Source organism: Eulemur rufifrons, chromosome 14 (genome assembly GCF_041146395.1).
Source record: "Eulemur rufifrons isolate Redbay chromosome 14, OSU_ERuf_1, whole genome shotgun sequence".
Taxonomy (NCBI): domain Eukaryota; kingdom Metazoa; phylum Chordata; class Mammalia; order Primates; family Lemuridae; genus Eulemur; species Eulemur rufifrons.
The window spans coordinates 35,205,676-35,222,536 of record NC_090996.1 but is presented as its reverse complement, the minus strand read 5'-3'; the positions used below and the strand labels follow the sequence as shown (position 1 = coordinate 35,222,536).

General features: G+C 64.4%; 2 protein-coding genes across 7 annotated transcripts; one reads left to right on the top strand and one right to left on the bottom strand.

The window, feature by feature from the left end:
- Positions 1-3,673: 3,673 nt before the first annotated feature.
- On the top strand, positions 3,674-15,606 carry NHERF2 (NHERF family PDZ scaffold protein 2). 5 transcript variants are annotated; one of them, XM_069487096.1, is made up of 7 exons: positions 3,674-3,999; positions 8,269-8,469; positions 13,805-13,984; positions 14,230-14,383; positions 14,458-14,501; positions 15,080-15,142; positions 15,381-15,606. In XM_069487096.1, the coding sequence occupies exons 1-7, from the start codon at positions 3,787-3,789 to the stop codon at positions 15,537-15,539; spliced, it is 1,014 nt and encodes a 337-aa protein (XP_069343197.1). In that variant the 5' UTR covers positions 3,674-3,786; the 3' UTR covers positions 15,540-15,606. The 5 variants fall into 5 exon arrangements, with proteins under 5 accessions (XP_069343197.1, XP_069343193.1, XP_069343194.1 ...); XM_069487092.1 differs by having other exon boundaries at positions 3,724-3,999; positions 15,414-15,606; XM_069487093.1 differs by lacking the exon at positions 15,080-15,142 and having other exon boundaries at positions 3,724-3,999.
- On the bottom strand, positions 4,050-7,465 carry LOC138394747 (putative uncharacterized protein FLJ46204). Of its 2 annotated transcripts, none has more exons than XM_069487083.1 (2): positions 6,584-7,465; positions 4,050-5,619 (listed from the first exon to the last, which is right to left on the bottom strand). In XM_069487083.1, the coding sequence occupies exon 2, from the start codon at positions 5,336-5,338 to the stop codon at positions 4,373-4,375; it is 966 nt and encodes a 321-aa protein (XP_069343184.1). In that variant the 5' UTR covers positions 5,339-5,619; positions 6,584-7,465; the 3' UTR covers positions 4,050-4,372. The 2 variants fall into 2 exon arrangements, with proteins under 2 accessions (XP_069343184.1, XP_069343185.1); XM_069487084.1 differs by lacking the exon at positions 6,584-7,465 and having other exon boundaries at positions 4,050-4,531; positions 4,592-5,697.
- Positions 15,607-16,861: the final 1,255 nt, after the last annotated feature.

Below are 16,861 nucleotides of genomic sequence, written 5' to 3'. Positions count from 1 at the left end.
CCCATCCCGTTGCCCCCTCCCTCCTGCCTCAGCCTGCAGGAGCCCCAGGTAGATTCCAGGACAGCCCAGGAGCTCCCACCCTGAAGGACGCCCACCCAAATGCCCCTCCTCGGGCTGCCCTAGCTGAGGCTGAGTTGCACAAAGCCCTGTTTCCCAGGGTCTCAGCGACGTTTCCCCAGTACTTGCCAGCACCAGGTGCCGAGTGGTCCTCAAATGTTTGGTCACAAGTGCTGGGACGCTTTTTGAAGGGCTTAGATTTCATGTTGCTGGGAGGTACCCCAGCCCAGAGAGGTTGGTGCCAGGTCCAATGTAGGGGGGCAGGGCCGATTAGGCTTCTCCCCTCGAGCTACCACCCCACCATGCCCTTGGGGCTCCGACCTCACCCCAATCCCCACCCGGCAGGACTGGATCAGGTCGTAGCCAGGGGGGCTTGGACCCCGCAACCCCGGCAACTCCCGCCAGGTGGCGCTGCGCGGCCGCGGTTCCCTGCGACAGCCGCCGACGTGCGCCTCCAGCGATGGGCGGGGCACAAAGCGGGTGGTGGGCGTGGCCAACGCTGGGCGGGCCCTGCTCGGGGGCGGAGCCAGCGCGGGCATTGGGGGCAGGGCGCGCGGTTCTCCGCGGCTGTTCCCGCCCCTCCTCCTCCTCCTTGGGCCGAGTCCTCGCCATTTCTCCCCTTCTGTCCCCTCCCGCCTCTGGTCTCAGTTGGTCTCCTCCCTGCTTCCGTCGCACGGGCCCCGCCTGCCCCTTCCGAGCCTGAGAGCTCGGCGTAGGCTGCGAGAGGAGGCCTTGGCGAGGTCCGGGCCCTTAACGCCCACCGGGAGGCGGCGCCGGCCCGGGAAGCTCTGGACCACTACTGGGGCGTCGGACTCGCGGCTCCACCCCAGATGGGACCCGGGCCCTGCCCACGGCCACATCTCATTTCCGTACGGATCGCTGGTGCCTCGCCGGAGGGATGCGGGTTCAGTGCTCAGAGGAAAGCCCCCTGCCGACAGGAGCACGGGGACAATCCCCACCCTTGGGGGACCCTCCGACAAGCCAGGGGAGGGAAAGACTGAAGCCTGCTCTCCCTCTGTCGCAGAGGGGACAAACGCCTCGGTAGCAAGTTGGCAGGGGTGGCTTTAGGGGATGGAGTGGATGGGGGACTCTCCCAGGCCTCTGATTGCCCCTGACTTACCCTCCTTCACTCCTGCAGCTGGCTTGGGGGCCCGGGTCACCCCATCCACACCCTGCAGAACCAGCAAAAGAAAGCCCATCCTTCCCTTCCCATTCTCGGAGACTCCAAACAGCCTAGAGCTCCGGACACCTCCCAAGTCCCCACCGCGAGGCCTTTGCCTCCCCTGTCTCCCACACCTCCACACCTCTGTCACGGGCCCTGTCGTGCCCAAGGTCGGTCTCAGAGCCAGGACTGGGAGGGTTTGCCCATGAGAGTGCTGGGTCACCCTCCTCACCTGGTCCTCTAGCTCTCCACACCTCACTCTAGCCTCTCTCACTGATCTTGCTGCCACCCTGACATTGTTACCTCTGGCTCTTTTCTGCCTGCCTTTACTTACCCTGTTGTTGTTACCTACTTCACTGGGTGCCCACTTCCTTTGCTACCCAGCCTTGTCCCTCTATGATGTTGCCTTTGTTACTCTGTTACCTTCCTTGGTACTTCTTCAGCTGCCCGTTTGCTTTAGGAACTCCTCTGTTACTCTGTAACTGCAGTGTCCTGCATGCTACTTCCTTGGTTCCTGGCCCGGGCTGTGACCTCATGTCCCTGGCTACCTTCCCTCCATTAGCGTTGTTCCCCATCCCATCTTCAGACACAGGCGGGAAGATGCAGCTGAGTCTTGGGCTGCAGAAGGCTGGTGAGGGCTCAAGGCTGATCAAGAGAGTCTGCCCTAAGGAGTAGGGGAAGAGTTCTGCAAGCCCCCTGACTCAGGGGACCTGGGGCCCTTCCCTCGCCTGCTGGTCTGGGGATTTTGCATCTAGCCACCTCCCTGGAGTCTCATGTGGCCACAAAGCTACAGGCTGGAAGCTTTGGGGTGGGCCTGGTTGCTGTGGGATGACCCCTGGGCTCCACCTGGGTGTGTGTGGTGTGTGGGGTATAGGGTGGGCCACACTGCCACACCCATCCTCATGGTCTCCAAGGGCAGCAGCACTAGGCTGGGTACAGAAAGGCATCCATCCTCTGGACAGGCAGACAGATGGACTTGGCCAGCCAGGCCGGAGCCTATGGCAGTCTCCACCAGGAATTGCAGAGGTGGGGGTGGGGGAGCAGCCATTCAGCCTCTGCCTAAGTGGCTTTTAGGGGCAGCTGCTCCGGTGTGGGCACCCAGGGGGCCATGTCCCAGGAGGCTGCCCAGAGGCAGGCCCTGCTCTTGGGTGGGGCCTGGGGAGCCCAGACCAAGGGCACTGGAGAGAGGACAGAGAGGGCAGGACTGAGCCAAGCCTGCTTTTCCTGCACACATGGGGAATTGTCTTGGCTGGCTGGGCCTGAGCCCTGGGTACCAGGTATGTGCAGGGGGCCTGGCCAGGCTGGGGGTGGACAATCTGGGCCTGGGACTTAGCCATCTTCCTGTATCTGAGACTGAGAAAGAGCTCCACAGCGAAGACTCTGAATCTCACAGTCTCAGGCCTCCTCCCTCTCCAGACCTGTTTCCTGATCTGTAAAATGGCCTGGCCCCCTAAGTTGTTCCAGATAAAATGCACTCAGAGAGGCACGGCAGTGCATGATGACTCTCCACTGTGATTAGTATTGTCTAGTTGGGGAAGAGGGGACACTCATGCTTGGGGAGGCAGAGGCTGGGGGAAGTGGACGGCTGGAGGCTTGCGGGGGGTGGGGGGCTGCAGGCATCCGCTTAATGTGGAGTAGCTCCTGTGTCCGCGGACCACTGCCCACAGCCTAGAGGCCAGAGTTCTCAGGGCAGTTCATCCCAGGTCAGGAGGAGAGTAGCAAAGACCCTCAGGTTTCAGCCAGACGAACTCATCCTTGCCCCAGCCTTGCACAAGCCTGGGATTGCGAAGTCACAGACCTGGGGGGACTGGAACACAGGTGAGTGGCCCCAGCAAAGGGAGGGAATGGACATGCATTGCAGATAGCCCAGACATTCCCTGGGAAGGTCAGGGAGTCACTGGTCACTGGCCTCCAGGGTCCAGGGAGAGGCTGGTGCGTGCTAAAGCCCTCTTTGCCCTCTTGCAAATGGGCCAGGGCAGCTTGGCTGCAGGAGGGATCCAGATACAGGGACAGCAGAGTGGGAGCAGGCAGGGGGGTTGGAGGGGCGGGGAGAGGGCTTCCTGAGGAAGGTGAGACGGGCTGCAGTCCCTGTTCTTAACACTTTGGTCCCTGTGTGGGGTCTTTCGGCCTGGGGACCCTTTCTCCAAACTGTCCCCCACATCAAGAACCTGCCTTCCTGTCGTGAACGCATACAGTAGGTATCCAATAAATGTGCCTGGCATAGAAGGCAAAGGCGCTGGCGCCAAGGAGGTTGCCCAGAGTAAGGGCGAGGTAGAGGGACTCCCAGTGGCTCGGGGGTGCCGGCCCCGCAGCCTCTGCGCAGCCCCCTTGGCCGGCGGGCGCGGAGGCGGGGGCTGCGGCGCTGGCGCGGCCCGGGGCGGGGGCGGCCGGCGGGGGCGGGGAAGGGGCGGGCGCGGGGGCGGCGCCGCAGCCGAGCCCCAGCCAGAGCCGGAGGCGACGCGAGCCAGCGGAGCCGCCGAGGCCACCACCGGTCCCCGCGCCGCCCCTGCGCCCCTGCTTGCGGGCGAGGGCCGGGAGCGCGGGGCCAGCGGTGGGCAGCGGGCGCCATGGCCGCGCCGGAGGCGCTGCGGCCGCGCCTGTGCCGCCTGGTGCGCGGCGAGCAGGGCTACGGCTTCCACCTGCACGGCGAGAAGGGCCGTCGCGGGCAGTTCATCCGGCGCGTGGAGCCGGGCTCCCCGGCCGAGGCGGCCGCGCTGCGCGCCGGGGACCGCCTGGTCGAGGTCAACGGCGTCAACGTAGAGGGTGAGACGCACCACCAGGTGGGTGCTCGCCTCGCCCGGGCCCTCCCCGGGGAGCGCGTCCCTGCTGGGCCAGGCGGGGATCGCCCCCGGGCCTGCGGAGCTCCTTGGGGGCGGTGGGGACGTGGCCAGGAGGCGGCGGCGACCAGCCTCCTTCCTCGCCCCCCCCAGGAAGCTCAGTCCTGCACCGGGGTGGGGGCGCATCCTGGCAGGGAGGGGCCCGCACTGCGGCTGCTTCGGCCCTGGGTCCTCAGTGTACCATGTGTCAGGGTTTGCGCAACTTGGGGCGTCTCCGTGCAGGTGGGGACCTGGGTGCTGTGGTGTGTACATGCGTGCGTGTGCACACAGCTGGGTGTGCGTGTGGGCAGGTCCCTCTGGGGTCATCCATGTGTGCTCACATCTGCCCTATGCACCCAGGAGGGGTCGCAGTAAGGGCATCCCTGTGTGTGTTTACATCTGTGATGTGTGTGCTGGACTGTGTGCGTTGAGTGTACAGGTCTGCACACCGAAATGTGAGTGTGTGGACAGGTCCGCACTGCTGGACGTGTGTGACCTGGGCTCTGTGTGTGTGTGAGTGTGTGTGGAGAGGTCTGCACTGCTGGACATGTGTGACCTGGGCTCTGTGTGTGTGTGTGTGTGTGTGTGTGGGGACAGGTCTGCACTGCTGGACGTGTGTGACCTGGGCTGTGTGTGTGTGAGTGTGTGGACAGGTCTGCACTGCTGGACGTGTGTGACCTGGGCTCTGTGTGTGTGTGTGAGTGTGTGGACAGGTCCGCACTGCTGGACGTGTGTGACCTGGGCTGTGTGTGTGTGAGTGTGTGGACAGGTCCGCACTGCTGGACGTGTGTGACCTGGGCTGTGTGTGTGTGAGTGTGAGTGTGTGGACAGGTCCGCACTGCTGGACGTGTGTTACCTGGGCTCTGTGTGTGTGTGAGTGTGTGTGGAGAGGTCTGCACTGCTGGACGTGTGTGACCTGGGCTCTGTGTGTGTGTGTGTGTGTGTGGACAGGTCTGCACTGCTGGACATGTGTGACCTGGGCTCTGTGTGTGTGTGTGTGTGTGTGTGGGGACAGGTCTGCACTGCTGGACGTGTGTGACCTGGGCTCTGTGTGTGTGTGTGTGTGTGTGTGTGTGTGGACAGGTCCGCACTGCTGGACGTGTGTTACCTGGGCTCTGTGTGTGTGTGTGTGTGTGTGTGAGTGTGTGGACAGGTCTGCACTGCTGGACGTGTGTGACCTGGGCTCTGTGTGTGTGTGCGTGTGAGTGTGAGTGTGTGGACAGGTCCGCACTGCTGGACGTGTGTGACCTGGGCTCTGTGTGTGTGTGTGTGTGTGTGTGGACAGGTCTGCACTGCTGGACATGTGTGACCTGGGCTCTGTGTGTGTGTGTGTGTGTGTGTGTGGGGACAGGTCTGCACTGCTGGACGTGTGTGACCTGGGCTCTGTGTGTGTGTGTGTGTGTGTGTGTGGACAGGTCCGCACTGCTGGACGTGTGTTACCTGGGCTCTGTGTGTGTGTGTGTGTGTGTGTGTGTGAGTGTGTGGACAGGTCTGCACTGCTGGACGTGTGTGACCTGGGCTCTGTGTGTGTGTGCGTGTGAGTGTGAGTGTGTGGACAGGTCCGCACTGCTGGACGTGTGTGACCTGGGCTCTGTGTGTGTGTGTGTGTGTGTGTGGGGACAGGTCTGCACTGCTGGACTTGTGTGACCTGGGCTCTGTGTGTGTGTGTGTGTGTGTGTGTGAGTGAGTGTGTGGACAGGTCCGCACTGCTGGACGTGTGTTACCTGGGCTCTGTGTGTGTGAGTGTGAGTGTGTGGACAGGTCTGCACTGCTGGACGTGTGTTACCTGGGCTGTGTGTGTGTGTGTGTGTGTGTGTGTGTGTGGGGACAGGTCTGCACTGCTGGACGTGTGTGACCTGGGCTCTGTGTGTGTGTGTGTGTGTGGGGACAGGTCTGCACTGCTGGACGTGTGTGACCTGGGCTGTGTGTGTGTGTGTGTGTGTGGACAGGTCTGCACTGCTGGACGTGTGTGACCTGGGCTCTGTGTGTGTGTGTGTGTGTGTGGACAGGTCTGCACTGCTGGACATGTGTGACCTGGGCTCTGTGTGTGTGTGTGTGTGGGGACAGGTCTGCACTGCTGGACGTGTGTGCCCTGGGCTCTGTGTGTGTGTGTGTGTGTGTGTGTGAGTGTGTGGACAGGTCTGCACTGCTGGACGTGTGTGACCTGGGCTCTGTGTGTGTGTGCGTGTGAGTGTGAGTGTGTGGACAGGTCTGCACTGCTGGACGTGTGTGACCTGGGCTGTGTGTGTGTGTGTGTGTGTGGGGACAGGTCTGCACTGCTGGACGTGTGTTACCTGGGCTCTGTGTGTGTGTGTGTGTGTGTGTGTGGACAGGTCTGCACTGCTGGACGTGTGTGACCTGGGCTCTGTGTGTGTGTGTGTGTGTGTGTGTGGACAGGTCTGCACTGCTGGACGTGTGTGACCTGGGCTCTGTGTGTGTGTGTGTGTGTGTGTGTGAGTGAGTGTGTGGACAGGTCCACACTGCTGGACGTGTGTGACCTGGGCTGTGTGTGTGCGTGGACAGGTCTGCACTGCTGGACGTGTGTGACCTGGGCTCTGTGTGTGTGGACAGGTGGGGCTGTCCTATCCAGGCCTGTGTGTCTGCATGCCTGGCCATGTGTACGCCTCACTGTGTGTCCCGCCAGGTGTCTCTGGGTCCAGGGCAGCTGGCCACTGGTGGCAGCACATTGCTTAGCTCCAAACATGCTGGTTCTTTCTCAGTGGCTACCTAGCCCAGCAGGGGCCACTGGCCACAGTCCCTGCCTCCTGTGGCTGGACTGAAGGCCAGGAGGGACAGCCCTCTTCCCCGAGGGCTGACTCACCTGAGACCCTGGTTGAGGCCCAGGCTCCCTGCACCCCTTCTGCTCTCCGTCCTCTGGGTCCCTCACAGCACCCGGTCTGTGACCTGTCCACGTAGCCAGTCTGGGGCCTGGTGATCAGCACATTGGCTCTTGGCTAGGGCAGGAGCTGAACTGTTCTACCCCGGGGCCTTGTCTGTCCATCTGTCTTCCACCTGGAGTGTCGCTGAAGAAGGACGGGGGTCAGGGCTGGAGGCCTTGGTCTGGCAGTCTGGGCAGAGGGCTGGCAGCGCTGGCGCCTGGCCTCTGTTTAATAGTCTCCGCCACCCTCGCCCCAATAACGCCTGCATATCCGAGGCCTCTGGGTGCTAGTCTCTAAGGACTTCACACACACAACCATGCTGGACCTTCCCCGGTGTCCCAGGAGGGCAGGAGTGAAATCGCGACCCCTGTTTACAGATGAGGAAAGTGATGCTCAGAGATCTGGGGAGACTTCTCTGGGTCACACAGTCGGGAAGCAGCAGGGTGCTGGGTTCCTCCCGCCACTCTCTGGGTCATGGGGAGAGAGGAGGGACAGAGGAGGGCCTGGTGATAATGGGCCTAGTTCAGACCCTCCCATCTGTTCACAACACCTGGAGCCCCGCAGCTGGTGGGAGCCTCGCAGCTGGTGGGAGCCTCGTCCGTGCTCCCCCAGGCTGCAGGTGGGAGTGGCGCTGCCGCCCTTCCTTCCCCGCTGCCCTGTGGCTCTGCTCCTTCTCCCCGTGCACATGCTGGCCTCCTGCCTGCTCAGACACTCCGCAGGCGCCTGCATAGACACACAGATGGCCACTGAGCCACAGCTGTCCCACAGGTGGACCTGCCCCTCCCCTTCGCTGGCTGGATCTGAATCCTGCTTCTCGGGCTGGAGTTTAGACCTCACACTGCACCACCAAGAAAGACAGGGATGGGTACAGACACCCAAACGGGGATCCAGGGAGACACCGCTCTCCCTCGGACCCAGACTGAGGACAGACTCCAACATAGATGGATGCACGTGAGCACACACGCACACGCATGCACACGCACATGCAGCCTGGAAGCCTGAAGCCCAGCCATGCACCACCTTTGTCACTTTCAGGCAGACTAACTCACCCAGCTGGCGGCACCCGGCAGCCCCTTCCCCATTCCTCCTGGGGAAGACCCTGGGCTGAGGCCAAGGCGCTGGGAGGACCCTGAAGCCTTTGCAGCCTGGACCTCAGAGTCAGAGGCCGGGAGCAGGGGAGGGAGCGCTGGAGCCCGGGGGTGGGGGGCGGGGCCGGCAGGCCTCTCGGTCCAGCCACCCACCCTGGCAGACCAGCTGCCCGCCCGTGCCCGGGCCAGCCTGGAGTGTGCCACTGCCCATGGGCTGCCCAGGGTGCCGGCCACTGACCTGCTCCTGCCCCCCCATCCCCCCCCAGGTGGTGCAGAGGATCAGGGCTGTGGAGGGGCGCACGCAGCTGCTGGTGGTGGACAAGGACACCGATGAGGAGCTGCGCCGGCGGCAGCTGACCTGCACTGAGGAGATGGCCCAGCGGGGGCTTCCCCCGGCCCACGACCCCTGGGAGCCCAAGCCGGACTGGGCACGTGCGGGCAGCCTGGGTTCTGATGCTGGCAAGAAGGTATGGTGGGCTCAGCCCACACGGACCACCAGGCCCCTCCCAGGGCCACCGTCTCAGCCTCCTGATGTCAGTCTTCACCTCTGGTCACTTCTTTTCTGTCTGTTGGGCCCCTTCTGTGCCCCAGCTACCACCGTCTGTGCCCCTGGTGACTACCGTCTTGGCCACTGGGTAGTGGCTGTGCCCTCTGCCCTCAGCCTGTGTTCCAAATCCAGTGGGGTCAGGGCAGCCTGGCCTGACCGTCTTCTCTGGGATGCTTGGTAGCCACCTAGCCTAGGACAGGGTCACTCCGATAAGCCACACCCCCTTCCTCCTGCCCAGTGGCTGAGGAACCCTGGGAGGAGTTGCTGGGACATTCCAGGTCTGGGTGTGCCCAGCCCTATGCCTGCCTGTGAGTCTGTGGGTGCCGAAGGCTTGGCGGGGGCTGGCCTCTGCAGGCAGTGCCGGGGGGCTCAGGGAGCCGAGCGGACTCCGAGCTGGGCCTGGCATGGGGGGCTGGAGTGGGCTGGGAGCAGGGCTGGGCCGGCTGGGTCAGCTGTGCGCCGGCCCCTGCCGCCTGTTACCTCCTGCTGCTGGGTCCTGGCTGGCCCCCCAGGAGCTTCCGGGGTGAGCGCACACCTCCCCCCATTTCTGTTCCTCTCGGGAACCTGCTGGGTAGCACCTCTCCCTTGCCTTGCCGCCACCCCAGGCCAGGAGGCCCCGAAAAGAACAGGGAAGGGCCTGTCCCGCCTCCTTCTAGGTGGCCCTGCCTGGCTGTTGGTTTTGCCCTCTTGGAAGCTGAAATGTGATTGTCGCTCGTGCCCGCTGCCTTTTGCCCTTCTTTTTTTTTAGAAAGCCCTTTAGAGCAGTGGTCCCAACATTTTTGGCACCGAGGACTGGTTTCATGGAAGACAGTTTTGCCACGGAAGGTGGGGGGGTCGCATGGTTTCAGGACGATTTGAGCACATTACGTTTACTGTGCAGTCAGACCTCTCTGCTAAGGATAATCTGTATTCGCAGCGCTCCCCAGCGCTGGCATCGCTGCCTCAGCTCCACCGCAGATCATCCGGCATTAGATTCGCAACCTGGATCCCCCCATGCGCAGTTTACCGTGGGGTCCGCTCCTGTGGGAATCTGAGGCCACTGCTGATCTGACAGGAGGCGGAGCTCAGGCTGTGAACACAGAGGGGGCTTTGCTGGCTCTGGCTCATCCGCCACTCACCTCCTGCTGTGCAGCCCAGTTCCTGACAGGCCAGGGGTGGGGTGGGGCTGGGGACCGCAGCTCTAGCGGATTTAAGTCCAGGGTTCCCCAGATCCCACTCTGAGCGTCAGTGGCGCGGGCAGTGGAGGTGTCAGGTCTGAAGTTTCTGGGTGTGCAGAGGGCTTGACGTCTACCGTTTCCCTTTCCCAAACGTCTCCCCAGTCGAGCTGGCTGCGTCTGTGAGCTGAGCCCCATGGGGCCTGTCTTGGTGGGGACATGGCATTCCTGGTGGGAAGCCCAGCCTGGGAATGGGGACGCCTGGGACACTTTGTTCCCTGGGACTTGAGGACAGGCTGTGGGAGCAGTCAGGGCTGCTGAGCCCTGGGTGGGGGGCCTGGCTGGCCCTGGGGGCGGGGGGCGGGCAGACTGGCCCCAGGCTTCCTTCCCCCCGCCAAGGTTGGAGCCTCCCTCCTTCCCGGCACCCTGTCTGGGTCCCAGGAGGAAGCTCCCCTCCCTGGAGCATTTGTCCATTGACTTAGACACAAATGGCAGAATTCACCTATTGGTGGAAACATCTGCCCTCGGGCCTTATCTGGAGGGTGGGGTGGCTTAGGCACCTTGGGTGGGACCTTCCCCCTCTCTGCTATTTCAGGCTCTGGGGGCTGCAGGAAGCCCTAGGAGGGACTTCCTCTGGGCGTATTTTTAGAGAAACAAAGAGAGGCCGGACCGGCAGGTCTCTCTGTGCAGGAGGCTGGCCTGGGGACAGGGTCTCTCCTCCCTCTTGGCCAGAGACCTGACAATTCATTAACTGAGCTCACGGCATCGCAAGGAGAGCTGGGCCTCATCTGACCCGCTCACACCGGGCTCAGACATCGCCCAGCTCTGGCTGGGTGCAGGGTGTGGGCACTGCTCACCCAGCAGGGCTGTGCTCTGACAGGGTGTTGGTGGCAGAGGGACAGGAGCGTGATGTGTGTGGTTTTGCTTTGGAGGGCTGGGGTCCCCCGGGGTAAGGGCCACTCTTGCCCCTCTCAGCCTCCATGTCCTCTGTTCTGGCCGGGGCTGGAGCGGTGGGGCAGGGGAGGACACTGATGTGGCCGCCCCTCCCTTTGGGGGCCGTGAAGGCCTAGTCAGTGGTGACTCAGCCCTGGGCTGCACCCGGCTGGGGGTGGCTGCAGCTGCATGTAGCGGATCCCAGCAGTGACGCCGGGCAGCTAGCGGTGCCAGGGCCGTGGAGGCAGTGACAGACCCTGGGTCCTCTGCTTCCTTGCCCCCAGCCTGTGCCCCACCCCCGTCTGTAGGGCCTTGGGGGCTGAGAGTGAGTGACGGGTGGCAGAGTCTGCAGGAGGTGGCTGCGCAGGGTAGGACATGGCACCTGTGACAGGCTCCCCGGCTCACATGCACCCATGGGCCCCCGCAGGACTGTCGTATGTTCTGGGCCAGGACCCCTCCCTTGCCTCCCTGTCCCCCAGCCCTTGGTCCTGGCGCAGGGCAGGGCCTTCCAGCAGCTTCCTTCCTTCCTTTCTTGGGACGGAAATCCAGCTGTGTGGGGGGCGCTGGGCTGGAGCCTCCGCAGGGGAGTGGGCTCAGTCACCACCCTGCTCCCCAAAGTGACTCAGCCCCCACGTCCCCACCCATCCCCGGGGAGCCTGGGCCACAGTGGGAGGTAGATAAGTGGGGTGGCAGCCTGGGCTGGCCAGAGAGCTCGGCTGCCCTGGCCAGAAACCCGCCGCCTGCTCGTCCGTCCCGCCCGTCATGGCCCGCTCTGGGAGCCTCACACCGCCTGCCCCAGCCCCAGGAGCCCCTCCACGGAGCCTGCCCCAGCCTACGCAGGTCAGGTGGGGCAGGCTAGGGGGGTGCCTAGCAGGGGGCTTAGCCTCTAGGGTAAGGAGAGGGGACGGGGACTGTGATGTAAGCAGGCTGGACCCCGAGCAACAATGAAGGCCTTTCTCTGCCAGGGCTGGTGAGTCACCATTGGGGGGGGTACCCCATGCCAGCCTCTTTGTCTGGTCCCAGGCATGGCTGGGGGACCAGGGCTTGCCCAGCTCTGCCGCCTGGGGCTGCCCAGCAGGGAGCCCGAGGGAGCCTGAGGGCCTGGGGAGGCGGCAGGAAGTGCGGCTGAGCCAGGGCACAGAGGAGGAATGTGAGCAATTCGCTGGCGCCTCGGCCACTCTCCCCAGCCCTCCGGCCCCACCCACGGCTGCCAGCAGCCCCCTGCATTGCAGCCCCTCCACTTGAGGGCCTGGTGCCAAGTGTGGCGCCCCTCGGACCCTGTTCTAGTGAGAGGGGTGTAGGCCAGGTGTTAGGAGGAAGCTCTCGGCCCAGCGGGGAGAGCGTGAGAGCCAGCGGTTCTGGACTGAGGCGCAGGGACGGCTAGAATGACCCGGAGAACACAGGTGGGGCTTCAGCCTGGCCTCGTGGCTCCAGATGCTTGCCAAATCCTGCTTCCTGTTTGGGGACCTCGAGGGACGCTGTTCTACAGGCCGCCGTGCAGGCGTGGGAAGGGACTGCAGGGGCCAGCACCGTGGGGACATCCGTCCATGTGTGTGGGTGGCTGTGCGTGTCGTCTAAGTAGTGTGTTCGTGACTGTGTGTTTGGCTGTCTTGCCTGTGTGACCACATGAATGTGCCACTGCACCTGGGCCAGGCACGGCCACGCCATGCTGCCACCTCTGGCTCGGGCCTCTGGTGCTGCTCCTTTGTTCCTCCCGGGCCAACCGGGGTCCTGTTTCCTGAGAGCCACCTCCAGCGTCAGGGCCCGTCTTAAGGCCCCACACCTATTCCTCCAGGTGTGTCTGGGAAAGGGGCCGAGTCTGCGTGGTGGGCCCTGGAGACCTGAGGGTCTTGCACCCTTCAGCTCAGCTCATGCTGCCCAGCTGGGTCCCTGGCGTGCCTGGACGAGGGGGCCACGTGGGGCCAGACAGCAGGGTTCAGAGGGTTGGCAGGAGACCCCCAGGCGAGGTGTCTGGACAGGCTGAACAGGAAGAGGCTGCTGTAGCCTGAGGGGAAGGCCCAGAGCCCAGGGGCCGGGTCCCTGCCCTGCAGAGGAGGACACCCTTGCTGCCAGGGCTGGGTGGCTGCCCACGGACATGGGCCATTCCCAGGCTGATTTGGGTCTGGAGTGAGCTTGCAGGCCAGGTGGCTGGAATGGTCAGGGGGTGGCCTGGGCTGCAGGGGCCGAGGTGCCCAAGGCTTAGAGACCAACCCTGAGATCTGAGGGACCCTCCCTCAGTGCTGCCCCAGCCCTAGCCGGGTCCCTGAGCAACACGCAGGGAGGTGGCCTGCACGCTGTCCCCTGCACACGCCCCGGAGCCCTGAGCGCTCCCGGGAAACCTGAGCTGCCACCTGCCCACTCACTCCCGCCATCGCCATGTTTAATTGAGCACCAGCAGCCGCTGGCCGCCGCCGCCGCCACCACCACCACCACCACCACCACCACCACCACCGCAGGCACTGCCTGGCCCCGGCTGGGTGGGGGTCACCAGGCCTGGCCCCTGCCTGCCCGGCCCCCAGGCCCAGAGCCCTACTGCAGGATGCCAGAGGTAAAGTGAGGCAGGCCCCTGGGGGCAGGGGGGCCCACAGGGCACCCTGAGGCCATCGGAGCCCAGGCTGGGCAGGGAGGGGGACAGACTCCGGCCCTCTCACTGGGCTTCTGCCCCAGCCCCTTCCTTTGGGCCGTGGGGGCGGGGCAGCTGCAGTGTTTGCTGGAATGTGAAAGCAAACACAGCCGCCACCGCCACCGCAGCAGCCTCACGGAGGCCTTTGGACAGAAAACAAAACTGCCTGGCCCGAGAGCTGCGGGAGGGGTGCACAGGGGGCCGCCTGGCCGCTTCCTACACCCGCCTGGGCGCAGCCCTCTGCTTGAGCCAAGTGAACTCTCCCTGCCACCCTGCAAGGCAGCTGGTCCCAGCAGGAGACGTTTTCAGGTTTAGAAACTGAGGCTTTGCCCAGGATCCCACAGTGGGGCCTTGGGCACAGGCAGCCCTCCCGAGGGGCCAGCCCCAGGAGAATGGGGTGCCCAAGTGTTTGTCACCGAGACCTAGGCCTGCCCTGACGGGCGTGATACCGAGTGTGGGGCTGGGCAGCGGCTCCTCGAGGGTGCGTGGCCTCTGGGAGTGGGAGGCTGGAGCCAGAGCCTGAGCCCAGTCCTGTGTCCCTGTAGGATGTCAATGGGTCCCCAAGGGAGCTGCGCCCTCGGCTCTGCCATCTGCGAAAGGGACCTCAGGGCTATGGGTTCAACCTGCACAGTGACAAGTCCCGGCCCGGCCAGTACATCCGCTCCGTGGACCCAGGCTCCCCCGCTGCCCACTCCGGCCTCCGAGCCCAGGACCGACTCATTGAGGTACGGGGCGGGGGCGGTGCTGGGGCCGCTCACGTGTGTGCCCACGTCCCGTGGTGTGTCTGTGTGTCCATGTCCGGGCCCTGGGTCCTTGCTGGGAGGAGGGAGACTCCGGGAACCTGAGCTGGCACTCCTCGCTGCCTCGGCTGGTGGCAGCTCTGATGAATATTTGATGCCACACCTGGCCAGGGGGTGTGGGGGGCTGGCTGGGCCCTTGGGCAGTGCTGACCCTGTGCTGGTGGCGGCAGGTGAACGGGCAGAATGTGGAGGGGCTGCGCCATGCTGAGGTCGTCGCCAGCATCAAGGCGCGGGAGGACGAGGCCCGGCTGCTGGTGGTGGACCCTGAGACAGACGAGCACTTCAAGCGGCTTCGGGTCACACCCACCTCGGAGCACGTGGAAGGTGGGCGCAGCCCCAGGGGCACACAGCTGGGTGCAGTGTGGAGGCCCCGCCAGACACCGACACTGTCTCCACAGGTCCACTGCCGTCACCAGTCACCAACGGGACCAGCCCTGCCCAGGTGAGAGGGTGGGCCCAGGAGACCTCAGGGGCACCTCTGGGGGCCCCCAAGCCTGCCGGAGGCTCCCCTCTCTCCAGAAATCCTCATCCTTGAGTAGGCGCAGATGTGAGCTCCTCTCTGGCCCTATTACCCCAGCTTTTATGCCCACTGTGGATCCTGTCCTGGGTCAGCACCACACCCTGCCACACAGCACCTAGAGTCAGGGCTGCTGCCCACTGTCCTTGTCCCCAGCACCACGTAGCTAAGTCACCCTCCAGTCTCTGCCTCCTCATGGAGCCCTGGCCTCACCCTGGGCATTGCTCATGTGGGTACTTCCTGCACCCAGACTGCCTCACTGCCGTGGGCTGGCCATGGCCAGGGCCACCTGCCCGGTCATTGCTTGGGGACTGGCACCCTGCCCAGCCGGACCTGGAGTGTACTAGAGGTGTGGTGCCCCCCTGTGGGCGGAGGAACAGATGTAGCTGTGTATGTGCGTGTGCACACGTGTGTGTGTGCGTGTGTGTGTGCAAGTGCATGTGTCTGTGGCAGTGGCTCCCTGGGGGGGGATGCTGAGGGCACAACCCGCCCTGGTTTCCCAGCTCAACGGGGGCTCAGCCTGCTCATCCCGAAGTGACCTGCCTGGCTCGGACAAGGACACCGAGGTACCCGGGTGCCCTCCCGCCACTGCTGTGCTCACACATGGGGGTGCCAGAGGCCTTGGGGTGGGTGTCTGAGGGGACATCAGCCCAGGCAGTGGAGCCACCACCTCCAGAAAGCCCTCCTGGGCCCAGTGAACAGCCCCCCCACTGGCCCCTGGTGTGAGCTTCCCAGCAAGGGCTGCGTTCTGGAGCTTGGCTCTGGGGCTCATTCTCCGCACCCCGTCCCCCTTGCCCGCCCCAGGACGGCAGTGCCTGGAAGCGAGACCCCTTCCAGGAGAGCGGCCTTCACCTGAGCCCCACGGCGGCTGAGGCCAAGGAGAAGGCTCGAGCCACTCGCATCAATAAGCGGGCGCCGCAGATGGACTGGAACCGCAAGCGTGAGATCTTCAGCAACTTCTGAGCCCCCCTGCCTGTTCGCTGGGCCCCGTCCAGAGCCCCCCAAGCCTCAGTGGGCTGGAGGGTGGTCCCATCACCACCCAGAAACCAACCTGTGCCCCAGGAAGCCCTCATCCCGCCCCTGCCCACTGGGTGCGGGGGGGCCTGTTGCAGCAAGATGGGGAGAGAGACAGAGAGGGAGAGAGAGACAGAGACAGAGAGGGACAGAGAGAGAGAGAGAGAAGGAGGTGGGGGTGGGCAGAGCAGCGACCTGCGGGTTGAGGGCCTCTGCTGCTCTGCCCCAGGCCTGCTGACTGAAAGGAATTTGTGTTTTTGCTTTTTTTCCAAAAAGAGCTCTAGCTCCACACATGTTTCCACTTAATACCAGAGGGGGGAGGGAGCCCCCTCCCCCACCCCCCTGGGACATGCTCTCTAAATAATTGCAATAAAACAAACCTTTCTCTGCAAACTATTTCCTCCCCCAGCCCCGGGCAGCCACCCCGAGTGGGAGTCCTAGGGACTTCCAGGGGACAGAGTGAGCGGGGGCTCCCAGGCTGCTCCTGGGGACTTTGGGGAAAAGCCGGGGAGGCAGGATATGGCTATAGGAGCTTCCCTGCCCCCTCCCCGCCCTCCTTGACGTGGGGGTCATGAGGCCAGCCCCCCAGCTACCCTGTGCTGCCTGTCACCCTGCAGGGGGTCTGGGGTACAGGGTCCGGGCTCTCCGAGGGGCCCAGGATGGAGGCCCCGCCCCGAGCAGGGCAGCCTCTGGACAGGCCCCTCGCTCTGCAGGGCAGCTCCCGGGCGGGCGGGGAGGTGGGTGTTCGAGACCGGCCTCCAGGAAGGACCCCAGGCTTCTGGGCTCGGCCCCTGCCTGGCGCACCCGCCTCCCCTGGACACTGTCGACTCTGTCCTTTCCTCTCCTGCCCTGAACCCACGACCGGCACTGCTGTCTGCCTGTAAGCCATAGCGCATGCGCGCCCTCAGAATAAACAGGCCTTGCGCCGAGACCGCTGCCTCTGTCTTTTCTGAGCCCTCAGCTGGGGGCGGGGGGAATAGAGGAAGGAGGCCCGTTCTGGGGGAGCCCCCTCCCCGCCTCGGCTGCTGGAAACGACCTCATCCGAAGCCCCCGCCCCCCACCCCACATAGATCTGCTCTCAGCCTGTCCCCTCTTCCCCCCAGCCCACCTGGGACCCTCACACCTCTCCCTCCCTCTGGGGCGCATCCTAGGGCCCCTGCCCCCTCTGCTTGGTGAGGCCCAGCCTCCCACTTTCACCACCCCCACGGAGCCACCTGGGCCCTGACACCCATGGGCTGCCCTTTGCCCAGCGTGGCCCCCACCACCTCTAG

Bases quoted from the DNA above. Each gene is read 5' to 3' on its own strand.
- NHERF2 (XM_069487096.1), top strand. From the start codon at position 3,787: ATGGCCGCGCCGGAGGCGCTGCGGCCGCGCCTGTGCCGCCTGGTGCGC. The intron at 8,470-13,804 runs GTATGGTGGGCT...GTGTCCCTGTAG, and splicing joins GTTCTGATGCTGGCAAGAAG to GATGTCAATGGGTCCCCAAG. The intron at 15,143-15,380 runs GTACCCGGGTGC...TGCCCGCCCCAG, and splicing joins GCTCGGACAAGGACACCGAG to GACGGCAGTGCCTGGAAGCG.
- LOC138394747 (XM_069487083.1), bottom strand. From the start codon at position 5,338: ATGTCCAGCAGTGCAGACCTGTCCACACACACACACACACACACACAG.